The sequence below is a fragment of the Ictidomys tridecemlineatus genome, chromosome 4 (assembly GCF_052094955.1).
Source record: "Ictidomys tridecemlineatus isolate mIctTri1 chromosome 4, mIctTri1.hap1, whole genome shotgun sequence".
NCBI classification, from domain to species: Eukaryota; Metazoa; Chordata; class Mammalia; order Rodentia; family Sciuridae; genus Ictidomys; species Ictidomys tridecemlineatus.
In genome coordinates, this window is record NC_135480.1 from 188,824,244 (window position 1) to 188,839,353 (window position 15,110).

Consider the following 15,110-nt stretch of genomic DNA (forward strand, 5'->3'; position numbering starts at 1 on the left):
AACTTTAGGATTGAACAGACTGGTAAAAGAAGGACACACAAAAAAGCAAGGGACTTTTATTTTTTAATTGTATTTGTGAGTAAGTTTGTAAGGTTCAGAGTTCAAAAAGTACCAAATGTTATCATTCCAAAGATTTCTCGTATCCCTCTATTTTCCATACTCAGTTTTCTTCTTTGAAAACAGACCATTATTGGTAGTTTATTATATCCATCCAGTTTTTATACAGAGTTTTTGCCTCATTCTTTGTACAATTTTATTTAACTTAATGATGACAGAATTGATCAACAAATTGACATCCTTCTGATATTGAATCTTCCTGTCCAAAAGCACGTTACTTTTTCCATATATTCAAATCATTTGTGTTCCTCAGAATTTTAAAAGCCATTTTCCATATAAATCTTGCAAAAAAATTTTAAAGGTCTATAAGTATTCCTAGGTGCTATCTTTTTTGCACCTGTTGTGAATGAAGAGATTTGCTTTTCTTGGTTCATATGAGACTTTTGTTATAATCAATAGGGTTAGAGATCTCATTACTTCAGGTTCACCATTTTCTGGAAGGAGGTAACTATCCTCAATTTAAAAACAAAGAATCGGAAGTTCAAGGCCACAGAGGGAGTAAACTTTTAGACTCTGCTTTGGTTTGGATGAGTGCCCCCTAAGGCCCATGTGTTAAAAGCTTTATCATGACTGGCACTATTAGGAGTGGATTCTTTAAGAGAGAGGACTTAGTGGGAGGACATTAGGTCACTGGGAATATGCCTTTGAAGAGGATATTGGGTCTTGGCTCCTTTCTGTCCTTCTCTTTGTTTCCTGGCTGCCATGAGATGAGCAGCTTCTCCCACCTGTTTCCCTGATGATGTACTGCCTCACCAATTGGGCCCAAAGTAGTGGGGCCAATAGACCATGGACTGAAACCTCCAAAATAGTGAACCAAAATAAACCTTTCCTTCTTTTAAGGTGATTATTCAGGCATTTTGTCACAGTAATGGAAAGCTAACAAACAGACTTCAAAGTCATAATTTTTTGGCTATAACCCAGGAGGAGCAGTAGTAGGTAGTCAGTTGGTGATTGGTTGTTCTTAACTATGAAAATTTCATTCTCTATCACTAATTATAAATCATTTAAATGCATTTTATTAGGTAGGTCAAAGTGATTAGTTATTCTTAGATAATCAAGGCTAATTTTTAGACAATTAAGATAATTTAGATAGTTAAGGCTAATTTTTACTGAATGGTGAAAAACTAATCATTTAAATTGTCCAGTGGTGGCTCCTGTGTCATTTTTCTCTCATGCTTTCACTATGGATTTCCCCAAATTCTCTCCTTTCAGCAATCCCATAAATGCAGAGGGCATGTTGTCGAATCCTTCAATAATGTGTTCATGATACTGGATTTTACCCTGTATCAAAACAACAAATGTAATATGTTGGTTTCTGAAGCAAATGATACTCTCATCCTCACAAGAACTTTATCAAGTATATCATGGGGACCTGGAAGAAATGAAATGGAGGCCCTGTTTTCTGTGAACTTAAAGTCAATTTGGGAGCAAGATCCACTTACCTGGTATGCACAAGAGGTGACAAAAGTACACCAAAGAAGCATTTAGAAGTCAGGGTCATCAGTGTAACAACTGGAGCAATGTCACAGGCAATATTAAGCATTCTCTATGTAGATTGTTTAGAAAAGTTTAATAACGTCATGATCTCAGGAGAGGAGGAAGTAGATGGAGACAGGAGTACCCTTGTCAGGTCCTACTGTCTTAGTCACCTCTAGTGGCCAGAGGATGCAGATTCATCACCTTTGTTTGGCCCTTGCTGAGGCGGGGCCTATTCAGGAAATGTAAACACCACGGCAGAACAATCATTTGTCTCCCCTTTAAGACCAGGCTCATTCAGTTTGTGCTTAACATTATTTAGGAGTGTTAGTGAAGGGGTTTTTAAATTTCTTCTTCTAGTACAAGGCACATAGTCTACTAAGTGGAACTAATTTATATTTTCAAGATTTTTTTAGAAAGGGATCTTAGGTAGAGGTCTGAGTGACCTGAACCATTTCCCCCTAATGTATTGTACTGATGGCTGAGCACCTTTGTGAATTTATGGACAAAAGTATTTGCTTGACGTCACTAAGAAAGTGAGGAAGCTGGAATTTTTTGATTGGTTCTTTTTAGTCATACATAAGATTACGATTCATTTTGACATGATTATAAGAGGATGGAATAGAATTTGTCAATACTTCCCCTTTCCCTACCCTCCTCCCTCCCCATTTCCTTCCCTCTACTCTTTGTATTTACTTATAGTTTTTTTTTTTAAGTTAATGCCTTGTAGATATACATAATGGTGAGGTTCACTGTGGTATATTCCTATATGTACATAGGAAAGCGAGGTCAGAGTCATTCCAGTGTTGGGAAGCTAGAATCTGAACCCCTGACTCGAAAGCCCAAGGTCAGTCCTGCTCTTAAAGGAGACAGAGAAGCTGGATAGGATGGAAAGCTAGAATCCAGTTTAAAGATTAAAAATGAAGAATGAATACTGTTACGAACTGATGGACTGAGTTGTGCCCCCTGCCCCAAATTCTCTGCTAAAATCCTAATCCCCAATACCAAGAATGTGACTCTTAGAAAAATAGGGCCTTTAAGAAGAAATTAAGATATATTGAGGTCATATGGGTAGTCCCTAACCCAAGAGGACCAGTGTCATAAGTCATTAGGACACAGATACACACAGACTTATGTGAGGTTTCGGGGAGAGGCCTCTGAAGAAATAACCTTGCTGACACATTGGTCTCAGACTTCCAGCCACAGGACTGTGAGAAAATACATTTTTGTTGTTCAAGCCACTCAGTCTGTGGTATTTTGTTATGGTAGTCCTAGAAAATTAATATACATATTGATGTAAAATGTTAACAATAGGAGAAATAAAGGTATAGGATACAGGGCATATCTCTCTACTATCTTCCTTTTATTTTCTATGAATCTAAAACTGTTCTAAAATAAAAAGTATATTTGAAACAATAGAAGATAAGGGGCTGAGGATATAGCTCAGTGGTAGCGTGCACAAGGCCCTGGGTTCAATTCCCAGCACCACAAATAAAAGTGGGGGAGAATTAAAAAGAAATTAAGCTGACCCATTAAATAACTTAAAATGCAAATATCATCAGTTTCACTCTGTTGGAAGGAAGTATCAGGGACACCAGCACAGTGGTTTCTTGTTGTCAACTGTGACCACAGAGGAACTAGATTCAGTTTCACCAACAAGGATAAAGAAGCTGCACACTGGAAACCAGAAAATGATTCGGCTCTTAGCCCTCTGGAGAGAACCCCACCCAGCACTCCAGGTGTGAGACTCGGAAGATCAACAAGCTCCAGTGGCTGCCAGAGGAGCAATCTATTTCTTTGAACCAGGAAATGATCGCAGGCCAGGAATTAGGAAGCATTGTATCACTTTTCCTCTCAAACACCAGAATAATGCATCTTGGTCCTTCTGATTTCTGTTGATTCAAACTCCACATGGTAAGCTGGGAAAACGGTCACAGCACAAGACAAAGGGAGTAGCTTTTTCCTCTGGATGGAAAGGCATGGCTGTAAGAAGGCTTTTTCCAATCCAGGACCGGGAGAGCCATGGCCCATGGATATGCCCCTCTAACATTTATTCATTCAAACAACATGTGTCTAACGCCTACATCCATTTCCCTGTTAGTGCCCACGTTGACTTAGATGCTGTTCTGGGTGCTGGGGATACACCAGGAGACAAAATGCATGAACACCGCTCTTCCTTGTGGAGACTGTAGTCTCTTGGAAGGGAGATAGGCAATACATATAAATCAAGGAGTGAATTATACTATTTATTAAACTGTGATGATTTCTGTGGATGATATGATAAGGAGTATTAGAAAAAATGGAGGTTGGAACTTAAGGTCATTTTAACGTACATATTCACTGATGTAACATTAATAAATGGTGAAATGGCCAGATGTTGCACTTAGCTGTGTTTTATAAATGTACAACATTCACAACATAGACCAATATACAACATTTCCATCGTCCAGGAAAGTTCCTTTGTGTTCTCTTCTGGTTAATTTCCATTCCCATGGGCAACTAGGGTTCTGATTTTTACCACTTAATGTTCATGTAAAGGAGATAATACAGTGTTTCTTGTCTGGATTTTATAATAGATTCAATCAAGTTACTGCATGTCTGTTCTTTTTATGAAAGGACAGTATCACGTTGTATGTATTTTTTACAATTTGATTTATCTATTCTTCTGTTGATAGCCATTTCTAGTCTTCATCCTTTTTCATTATAGCTGCTATTGTCATTTTTGCCACCCCCATAAGATCATTTTCAAAGTTGGCTTATTCATTCTAATGTTCTATAGCATATTGTGATTCACTACAATTAATTGTATATTTCAAAATAGCTACCAGAAAAGATTTTGAATGTTCCAATCAAAGAAATGATAAATGTTTGATGTACTGGATATCCCAGTTACCCTGATATAATCCTTATATACTGCATATATGTATTGAAATACTAGACTATACCTCCTAAATGTGTAAAATTATATGTCAAAGTTTTTTTTTTCTTTAATTTAAAAATTGCCTCATCCACAGGGTACCATTTAAAAAATACACAAAGGAGAGGAGAAAATTAAGCAAACAGTTATGGAGGATGGGGGAGGAGTTGGGAGAGCGAGCAAGGGGACGAACACTAAGAAATGAAACTAGAGAGGCATCAGGAGCCAACTGTGTACAGCCTTGTAGGTTATTACAAGCACTTTGGATTTACTCTAAGCGAAAGGGGGAACCTTGCAGGGTTTTGAGCATAAGAATCACAATCTGATTTATGCTTTAGAAGATTACTCTAGCTGCTGTGTTGAGAATTACCGATAGGGATGCAAAAGCGGGAGATCAGCTAGGGGCTGCTTCAAACATCCAGGTTAGACAGGGTGGTAGTCTGCACCAGGGTGGTAGCAGAGGATGTGGAAGAAGTGGTCAAATTCTGCACATCTTTTGAAGACTGGGCCACCAGAATCTACTGACAGATTATAGATATGGGTATGAGAGAAAGAAAGAAATCAAAGATGATTTCAAGATTTTAGGATGGAGCAACCAGGAAGATAGAAGTGCCATAATTGAGGTGGTAAAGTCTGAATGTGGAGCAGGTCAAGTAGGAAAGATTAAAACTTCATTTTTGACATGGTAACTTGGAGATGTTACTAGGCATCCAGGTACAGCAGTTGAGCAGCTGGATATACCAGTTTGGACTTCACAGGAGAAATCAGGATGGAGATAGAAATTTGGGGGCTGTCAGCATACTGTCCGTATTTAAAACCACAAGCCTGGATGAGCTAACTAAGGGATAGACAGAGTGTGGGTAAGAGGGAAAGAGACCCAGTGACCATGCCCTGGACATTAATTATTATTAATATTATTAATCTAGAAAGTAGGAGCTAGAAGAGAAATCTGAGGAAGACGAATCAGTGGGGGCAAAATCAGAGATAAGGGAAACCAGGAAAGAAAGCACATCAATGAGAGAGATCACTGTCAAATCTTGGCCATTGCCAAGCAATGCTAAGAATCGGCCGCTGGATCTCCCAGGGTGAGGGACATCAGCGACCTTGATGAAAGTAATTTTGGTGGAATTGTGGCCAAGCAAAAGCCTGATATGTGGATTCAAGTGACAATGGAAAGAAAGGAGATGTCTGCATGAGGGTAGACAACACTTGCAGGTAGGTATTTTGTTATCAAAGGGGGAAACAGTGACATGAACCTGTATTTGCAGGAGAAATAAAATTTAAAGAGGGTTGTTTCATATTCCTTTTCAGGATGGGAAAAGCAAGGTTTGTATTTGAAAAACAATGATCCAAAAGACAGGAAGTAACAAGGAGTGCAACAGAGAAAGGGACCAATTGCTAGGTGGATGGTCTTGAGTGGCAAAAAGCCAATGGAATCTAGCGTACAATGCAAGTGAGTGGCTCTGGATTCCCTTACCTCAGAGGTCCATGTCATCAAGTCTTTCAGAGCCTTCTGGCGGACATCTCCTTGCCAGCGGGTGACGATGAACCCTTCCATGCGGAGTTGTTGATAGATAACAGCTTCTGGGGGTGGGCCTGAAAGAGGAGGGCACATTTAAGCAATAGGGTCTACATGTTGCTCTCCAGGGTGGGAACACAAGCCATCAAAGTCACTTGTCACTGTTTCCCCTTCATTCTCTCTGCCCCTTTCTGATACATGGGGCTGCTGACGATCAACATGTCTTCTGTCGTAAGTTTAGAACAATGGCCCCAGAGACTCCCATATCCAAAACCCCAGAACCTGTGAATATATTACTTTATGTGGCAAAGAGGATTTTGTAGATGTGATTACATTAAGAATCTTGAGATCCGGAGACTATTCTAGATCATACCACCATCTCAATAAAAATCACACGTATTCTTGTGAGGGAAAGAGAGGCCCAAGAAAATTGGTCAGGAAAAAATAAATGATGATGGAAACAGGGATATGAGATAGAGGTAGAGGTAGAGAGAGAGGGAGAGAAGGAGGGAAATATAGTTTGGAACTGTAGATCTGGAGTGTTTCAAAAGTGTGTTTCTTTCTTTTGTAAGGGGTGTTGGACCCAGGGGCACTTAACCACTGGGCTACATCTCTACTCCTTTTTATTTTGAGACCGGGTTTCTCTAAGTTGCTTAGGGTCTCGTTAAGTTGCTGAGACTGGTCTCTAACTTGTAATGCTCCTGCCTCAGCCTTCTAGGTCACTGGGATTACAGATGTGTACACCCCACATGACAAGTATTTGTATTTCTAACAAATTCCCGGGAGCTAGTTAAGCTGCCGGTCCTGGGTCCACGCTTTGAAAACCATTAGCCTAGAAAGAGCACAAAGTCCTCCTACAGCCTGTAAAGAAGGAACCGTTCTTCTGTAAGAGAGAAAGGATTGTTTTGGTTGCTTGGTTCATTTTCCCAGGAATCCTGTTTCCAGAAATTGAGAGAATGATACCTGGGCAAAGTCTTACAAATTCTAAGAAGTCAGATGAAGATGCCTAGGGAATATCAGAACCAGAAAACAAGAGACAAGTGGTGGAATCTTTCCTCAACACCCTAGATAGTTGGTGTCACGCAAGCCTAAGGTCCCTACTCACTACTTTGAGAAAAGTAGCATCAGCAAAAAAATGGAGCTTTGTTTTGAATCAACAGAAACTGATGCATGATGAGCAATACTTCCACATGCTAGATTGGATGAAAACCAGAAAGAATTGAATTAGAGGCAGAAAGAATGCTTCTGCAGATGATCCACATCAACCATATTTCTTTTTGAGTTAAACACTGGAACCTGTATTTCTTTCTTTCTTTTTTTAGTTGTAAATGAATACAATACCTTTATTTTTATTTATTTATTTTTATGTGTTGCTGAGGATTGAACCCAGTACCTCACATGAGCCAGACAAGTGTGCTACCACTGAGTTACAAACCCCAGCCCCAGAAACCTGAATTTCTATTTTTTTTTTTTTTGTAGTCGTAGATGGACAGAATGTCTTTATTTACTTTCATGTGGTGTTAAGATTGAACCCAGTGCCTCATACATTGCTAGGCTAGTGCTCTATCAATGAGCTGTAGCCCCAGTTCCTATATTTTTAATCTCGGAAATACTGTTGCTGGCCTAGTTCATCCTGATGGGAACTAGTTTATTTTTTGAGATTAAAAAAAAAAGCAAATGTGGGGGCTGGGGATGTGGCTCAAGCAGTAGCGCACTCGCCTGGCATGCGTGAAGCCCGGGTTCGATCCTCAGCACCACATACAAACAAAGATGTTGTGTCCACCAAAAACTAAAAAATAAAATAAAAAAAAGCAAATGTGGCAGTAAGGTTTAGTGGAAATAATTACTTGGCCCTGAGCTATTCTACTAATGGAATATGTTGGAATTTCTACAGATCCGAGGCAAGGCAGAATCCCAACTGGTTAAAATAGAATGGACAGTCAGTTAACATCTCCCAGATCTACCTGAGTAGTTGAACTTCCAAAGACTAATTGCTAAAAAGACCAGGTCAAGGGGCTAGGATTGTGGCTTATCGGTAGAGTGTTTGCCTAGCATGTGCGAGGCCCTGGGTTTGATCCTCCGCACCATATAAAAATAAACAAAATAAAGGTATTGTGTCCAACTACAACTGAAAAACAATTTTTTTTTTAAAAAAGACCAGTTCAAGTTACTTAAACCTAATTAGATGTGTCTAAGCAAAAGCATCGTAGAACTCTGCTCAGTTAGCAGGCAGATGATTTCTCATGATTCTAGCTCATCGATTAGAAAAATAAAGGTAGAATACAACAGTTACTAATAGGGCATTATGTAAAAATGTAGATGTGTAACAGATGTGATTCTGCAATCTGTATTTGGGGTAAAAATGGGAGTTCATAACCAACTTGAATCTAATGTATGAAACATGATATGTCAAGAGCTTTGTAATGTTTTGAACAACCAATAAAAAAAATAATAAAAAAAAAGAAAAGAAAAATAAAGGTGAAAAAAAAGTTCCTAACAATAAAGTTGCCAAGTGAATCTGGAATTTCCTTCTTAGAGAAGCTAGTTTCTCTTATTTTTTTACAGCCCAAGAGAGAATCTGTAAGTTGCCCCTTCCACTCTCAGCCACCCTCTTCATGCAGTTGTGTTGTTAATTAGTGAGACTATAAAACTTCATTCCCATTAGTGAAGCCCATCATAGAATGAGTGAACCATTTATGGTTGTCTAGAACTTGACTGTAGTCTAGAAGACTCATTTTTATTCGTTTTTTCTCCTTTTTGGGGGACCACAGTAAATCTGTAATATTGATAACAGCACAGAACCATTGTAGCAGAAAGGATTTTGTTGCTTGCTATATGAGGAGCTCAGAAGACTAGTCTGTTTTATGTCTGCTGCTAATAGGATTTAAGGAGTCTCTAACTGTCTTGGCCATTCATCTTCCCATCTGAGATATGAGGCCTATACAAGACCTTTCATAGGACTGGGAAAGATGAATACAGTTTTCTGTTGATACTGCTGTTGAACCTTTGTGAGTGTGGCGGGGGAGGGAAGACCAGTACAAGACAGTGGAGAATGGGGGATGCCGGGCACAGCAGGGCAGTGGAGAAACAAAACACACAATGGAGCATTGCTAGGGAAATGCAACTGTCAGACTGGTCAGGCCAACTGTCTTGCTACTGGGAAGCACTGCCTGAGACTATAGGACCGATAGCCTTGAGCAGTGTCAAGTCACCCTCCACCACCGCACACCTCCACCACCTAGTCATCTAATACCACGGAGAGCCAAAGTGTTCTAAGTTAAATCATGGCTGTCTTTTTACAAATTGGCAGAAAGTGATAGGTAAAAAACTAGAACTTGTTATAAGTGTTTCTTCTGTGCTCTTGTTATTTTTCTTTCTTTTTTAAAAAAAATATTTTTTAGTTGTAGGTGGACACAATACCTTTATTTAGTTATTTTTATGTGGTGCTGAGGATCGAACCCAGGCACTCGAACGTGCGAGGCTAGTGTTCTACCGCTGAGCCACAACCCCAGCCCCCCCCCCCCCCCCCGCTGTTAATTTTTCATATTGAAATCTAATATAAGTCAGGTGTGGTGGTGCACACCTCTAAAATCAGCTGCTTAGAAGGCCGAGGTAGGAGGATTTAAAGTCTGAGGCCTGCTGTGAGAACTTAGCAAGATCCTGTCTCAAAATAAAAAATAAAAAACAAGCTGAGGGAGAAATAAAGGGGCTGGGGTGTATCTCACTTGTAAAGTGTCCTTGGTTTCAAGTGCTACAAAATAAATAAGTAAATCTAAGCTGATTTAGCAGAAAATATATGAGATCATATATTTTACTTTAATAAATGCTATGTTCTTAAATTTCATCCATACTATCAGGAAGTCATTCTCACATTTTGATGACCTTCTCATATCTATGAAGCCTCCCCAAGCTTCCTAGCCTGTGATCACCGCATGAGCTCATTACCTGGGGGAGGCAGACCAGTCCGGTTGTATGTGGAGATGGCCCCACAGATGGCAATTCTTCCAAAAGTCTTCATCTGGGGTATGACAACGTTTGAAAACTCTCCACCTACCTAAACAGATAGGAGAAACAAAGCACACCTTAAATAATCTAAGCATTAGAATTAGGAGAAATCATTAAGTCACAATTGCTATTTCATATTGTTTTAGCAGAAACAAAGTATATTAAATTATCACAACAGTGAAGAAAATTACAATTGAAAAAGACATTAGAAATGGACATTTCTATTTGACTCTAGAAATACACCTTATAATAAAATGAATTTTAATGTATTAAATATTGGGATTCCCTCATCAGTCCAATAGTCTTATTGCTCTACAATCTGAAAGTATTGAAAAATATTCAAAAGACATAGGAAGAACAAAGTTGAAGATTCACACTTTCTGATTTCAAAACTTCCTGCAAAGCTAAATTAATCAAGATGGCTTGAAAAATAGAAATAAAGATCAGTGGGACTGAATTGGAAGTACCAAAAATAAACCCTGCATTTATGATGAATTGATTTCCTATACAAATGCCAAAACAATTCAGTGGAGGTCAAAAGAATCCTTTTTTCCCCTTCTTTAGGAAAGGAATGAAATTGAACCTCTTTCTTATACCATGCGCAAACTAACTTAAAATACTGACCTGAATGTAAGAACTCAAACTATGGGATTCATAGAAGAAAACACAGGAATAAATCTTGATGACCCCGAGTAAGGCAAAACCTTCTTAGACATGACACCAAAAGCTCAAACAACAACAACAACAACAACAACAAAATTTTTAAATTAGACTTCATCAAGATGTCAAACTTTTGTGCTTTAAAGGATACTATCTAGACCATGAAGATAACTCACAGAATGGGGAAAAATATTTGCAAACTACATGCAGTTGATCCTCATTATTAGTGGATTCCATATTTATGAAGTGCACTATGTCCTAAAATTTGTAACTTTCAAAATCAAAACTCAGAGCTTTCCCTGGTCATTTGCAGTCATGCACAGAGCAGGGAAGAAGACACAGATGTCCCTGGTAGATGCTGAACCAGGAAGGTTCAACTCTTGCATAGAGATTCAAGGGAGGGGGCACAGCAGTGTAGTTGAAGAAGCTCTCGGGGGAGCTGGGTAGGGTATGAATGCCAACTTTGGGAATAATAGGTGCAGCAGCCAAGGCAAGTTACTTAACACTTCTGAACCTCTTTTTCTCTTTTGTAAAGAAAATAGAAGCTGGGGCTGGGGTTGTGGTTCAGTGGTAGAGCACTTGCCTAGCATGTGTGAGGCACTAGGTTCGATTTCAGCACCACATATAAATAAATGAATAAAATAAAGGTCCATCAACAACTAAGACATATTTTTAAAAAAAAGAAAAAGAAAAGCAAACAGAAGCTACTAGGGAGAGGCATCTTTAAAATTTAACTTATTTGAGAAATTTAATTTATGTGAGAAATATACATATAGGTACGTATTTCTTCTAAGAGCAATGGTTTAATGTTCCTGTGATCAGCTGAATCTGATAAGAGATTTATAACCAGATACATAAAGAACTCCTATAACCCTTGAAATAATCCACTGATTGGACAGGCAAAGTATTTGAACACACATTTCTCCAAAGAAGATACACAAATGTAGAGGAAAAGATCTTCAATATCATTAGCCATAGAGGAAATGTAAATCGGAACACAAGGAAATATCACTTCAAACACAGATGGTTATAATAAGACAATGGACCAGTTTTGGTAAAGGTATGGAGAAAATGTAGCCCTCACAGATTGCTGGTGGGGAAATGGAAGATAGTGTAGCCACTTTGTGAAATAGTCTGGCAGTCTCTCAAAATGTTCATCATGAAGCTAGCATGTGACCTAGCAGTTCTACTCATAGGTGAATACCCCAGAGAAATGAAAACATGTTCACACTAAAACATGTCCATGAATGTCCTCAGCAATCTCATACATGTTAGCCAAAAACTATAAAAAAATCATACGTGTATTGATTGATGAATGTGGTAGATCCATATAGTGAAATATTATTCAGCCATAAAAGGAAAGAGTTATTAATAAATGCTACAATATAAATGAAAGTTGAAAATATTTTGCTAAGTGAACGAAGCCAGTCCCAAAAGATTACTTTCTAAGGGGAAACAAAGGGGTGACTGCTGGTGAGTGTTTCTTATCTAAAACTGTAATGATGGTTGTATTTTGTGACTGTATTAAAAATGGTTGAATCCTATAATTTTTTTGTGTGTGTAGTGGTGGGGCTTGAACTGGGGACCTCACATATGCTGGGCAAGTGCTCCACCACTGAGAAACATGCCAAGCCTAGAATTTTATATTTTAAATGAATGAATTATATTTGAATTATTGAATTATATCTCAATAAAGCTATTTTTAAAAGAGGCACAGGTACTTTCTTCATACAGTCTATATAGAAACTAGTATATTCCTTTATATAATGCCTTATTAATAAATTAAATATTAAATCAGTTTACACTTACATTATCAAAATAGCAATCATAACCATCAGGAGATGCTTTTTTCAATGTTTCTTCCAAAGATTTTACTGTCTTGTAGTTAAAGGCAACATCAAATCCAACCTTTTTAAGAAAGGCAATCTTTTCATCAGACCCTGCTGCTCCAACGACCTTGCAGCCCTAAATGGAGAGAAAAAATAAGAGCCATTCATGAGCCAGAAGCATGGACCAACTCCACGTTCCTGGTCTAGCATGGTCAAGTTCCCCAAGAACACACCTCCTACATGAGGAACACCATGATGGAACAACAGACCTCATGAGTGAAACTGGAAGGAGCCCACAACCCCACTTCAGCTTGCCTTCTGTTTACTTGGTTTGAAGTTTGTTTCAAACTGCTTCTTTTTTTCTTAAATTTTTAAAAATTTATATATAACAGCAGAATGCATTACAACTCTTATTACACATATAGAGCTCAATTTTTCATACCTCTGGTTGTATACATAGTATATTCACACCAATTCGTATCCTCATATATGTACTTTGGATAATAATGATCATCACATTCAACCATCATTAATTACCCCACCCCCCCTCCTTTTTGGTCCCACCCCTTTACCCTATCTAGAGTTGGTGTATTCCTCCCATGCTCCCCCTCCCTATCCCACTATGAATCAGCTTCCTTATATCAAAGAAAACATTTGGCATTTGATTTTTGGGATTGGCTAACTCCACTTAGCATTATCTTCTCTAACCTGCAAATGCCATGATTTTATTCTCTTTTGTTGCTGAGTAATATTCGTGTGTGTGTGTGTGTGTGTGTGTATGCCACATTTGTTTTATCCATTCATCTACTGAAGGGCATCTAGGTTGGTCCCACAAATTAGCTATTGTGAATTGTGCTGCTAAAAACATTGATGTGGCTGTGTCCCTGTAGTATGCTGTTTTTAAATCCTTTGGGTATAGTCCTAGAATAGCTGGGTCAAATGGTGGTTCCATTCCCAATTTTCTAAGAAATCTCCATACTGCTTTCCATATTGGCTGCACCAATTGGCAGTCCCACCAGCAATGTAGGAGTGTGCCTTTTCCCCACATCCTCACCAACAATTATTGTTGTTGGTATGCATAATAGCTGCCATTCTGACTGGAGTGAGATGAAATCTTAGAGTGGTTTTGATTTGCATTTCTCTAATTGCTTGTGATGATGAACATTTTTTAATGTGTTTGTTGATTGATTGTACATCATCTTCTGAGAAGTGTCTGTTCATGTCCTTGGCCCATTTATTGATTGGGTTATTTGTTTTTTCAAAAAATTTCAAAAAATTTTTTGCTACCTGTATTTGCTCTCTTATCTCATTGTTGGAGCTTGTATTTGCTCATTTGGATCATTCTTTAATTCACAGATCATTTTAATTATGAACCTTCTGAACTTCTTCTCCAACATTTCATCAACTTTGCTGTCCATGGGTTCTGTTACTATAGAGTTCTGGTTTGTTTGGGGCATTTTCCTCCCTTGTTTTTTCATATTGTCTATGTGTCTTCCTTTCTTGCAGTGTGGATCTGAGAGTTTCTTCCCTATATTCTTGTAGTACTCGTACAGATTGCCTGTACCTCACCTTGATGTTGGGCTTCCAGACCCTGCTGGTGTCCCTCAATAGATACTACTGCATCCTGGATCTGGGACCTGCATCAGTTGGAGTGGGTAGATCTAGGCCACTGTTGTTGACCTTCCATGGTAGTCTGCTGGTCAGAGAAGGCAACCCTGCACAAGAGGCTAGGCTCTGGTGAGTATCTGTCCCGCCGGGAAAGGGGTGGATCCGGCCTGCTGTGTGCCTGAGCCCTGAAGAGGCTGGTATGAGTGTATCTGGGCTGCTGGGCTTTCAACCTGCTTCTTTAACAACCTATTCATTTGACTTCCTGAGTTCTCCATTTTGAGGCTTCTCTTTCCTTGCAATGATGTGTAAGTTATTTCTTGGGGCAACTTCAACTCTGGCTCATATGATGGGCAGCTCTCTAGGTAGTGCCCCCTTAGTCCTTAATTTGGTCCAAAATACTGGGCTAGATGCTGCTTCATCATAGACGAACTGGAGAGCATTCCAGAAAGCACTCTCAGAATGAGAGCTATGAGGTGAAGGGGTCATGTCTTTGGGATCTAATCCAAGCAAAATTAGATGTCATAACCAACACATTTGAATAATATAGAATTTTAAAAACTGAATTATTTTATATATATTAGTTATAGAGGGCACAATATCTTTATTTTGTTTACTTATTTTTATGTGGTGCTAAGGATTGATCCTGGGTCTCACACATGCAAGGAGAGTGCTCTACCGTTGAGACACAACCCCAGCCCTAATAATATGGAATTTTTAAATTAGATTGTTGCTGGGTGCAATGGTGTACACCTATAATCCCAGGGGCTTGGGAGGCTAAAGCATGAGGATGTGACTTCGAAGCTAGTCTCAGAAAATTGGTGAGGCTTTAAGCAACTCAGTGAGACCCTGTCTCTAAATAAAACATTAAAAAAAAAAAAGGGCTGGGGATGTGGCTCAGTGGTCAAGCTCCCTTGGATTCAATCCCTGGTTCCACATACCCCCCCTCCCAAATTTTGTAGATAAAATTAGACTGTTGAAA

At 38.9% G+C, this 15,110-nt stretch overlaps 1 protein-coding gene across 1 annotated transcript in view; it reads right to left on the reverse strand.

Moving 5' to 3' along the window:
* Positions 1-50: 50 nt before the first annotated feature.
* The window catches only part of Ptgr1 (prostaglandin reductase 1), a 31,245-nt gene continuing 16,185 nt past the window's right edge, over positions 51-15,110 (reverse strand). Inside the window, exons 7-10 of the mRNA XM_078047952.1 lie at positions 12,504-12,659; positions 9,975-10,083; positions 5,988-6,106; positions 51-1,398 (exon numbers count right to left, since the gene is read on the reverse strand). Of these exons, the coding sequence (XP_077904078.1) occupies positions 1,288-1,398; positions 5,988-6,106; positions 9,975-10,083; positions 12,504-12,659 (495 nt within the window). The 3' untranslated portion in view covers positions 51-1,287. The remainder of the gene's footprint in view (positions 1,399-5,987; positions 6,107-9,974; positions 10,084-12,503; positions 12,660-15,110) is intronic.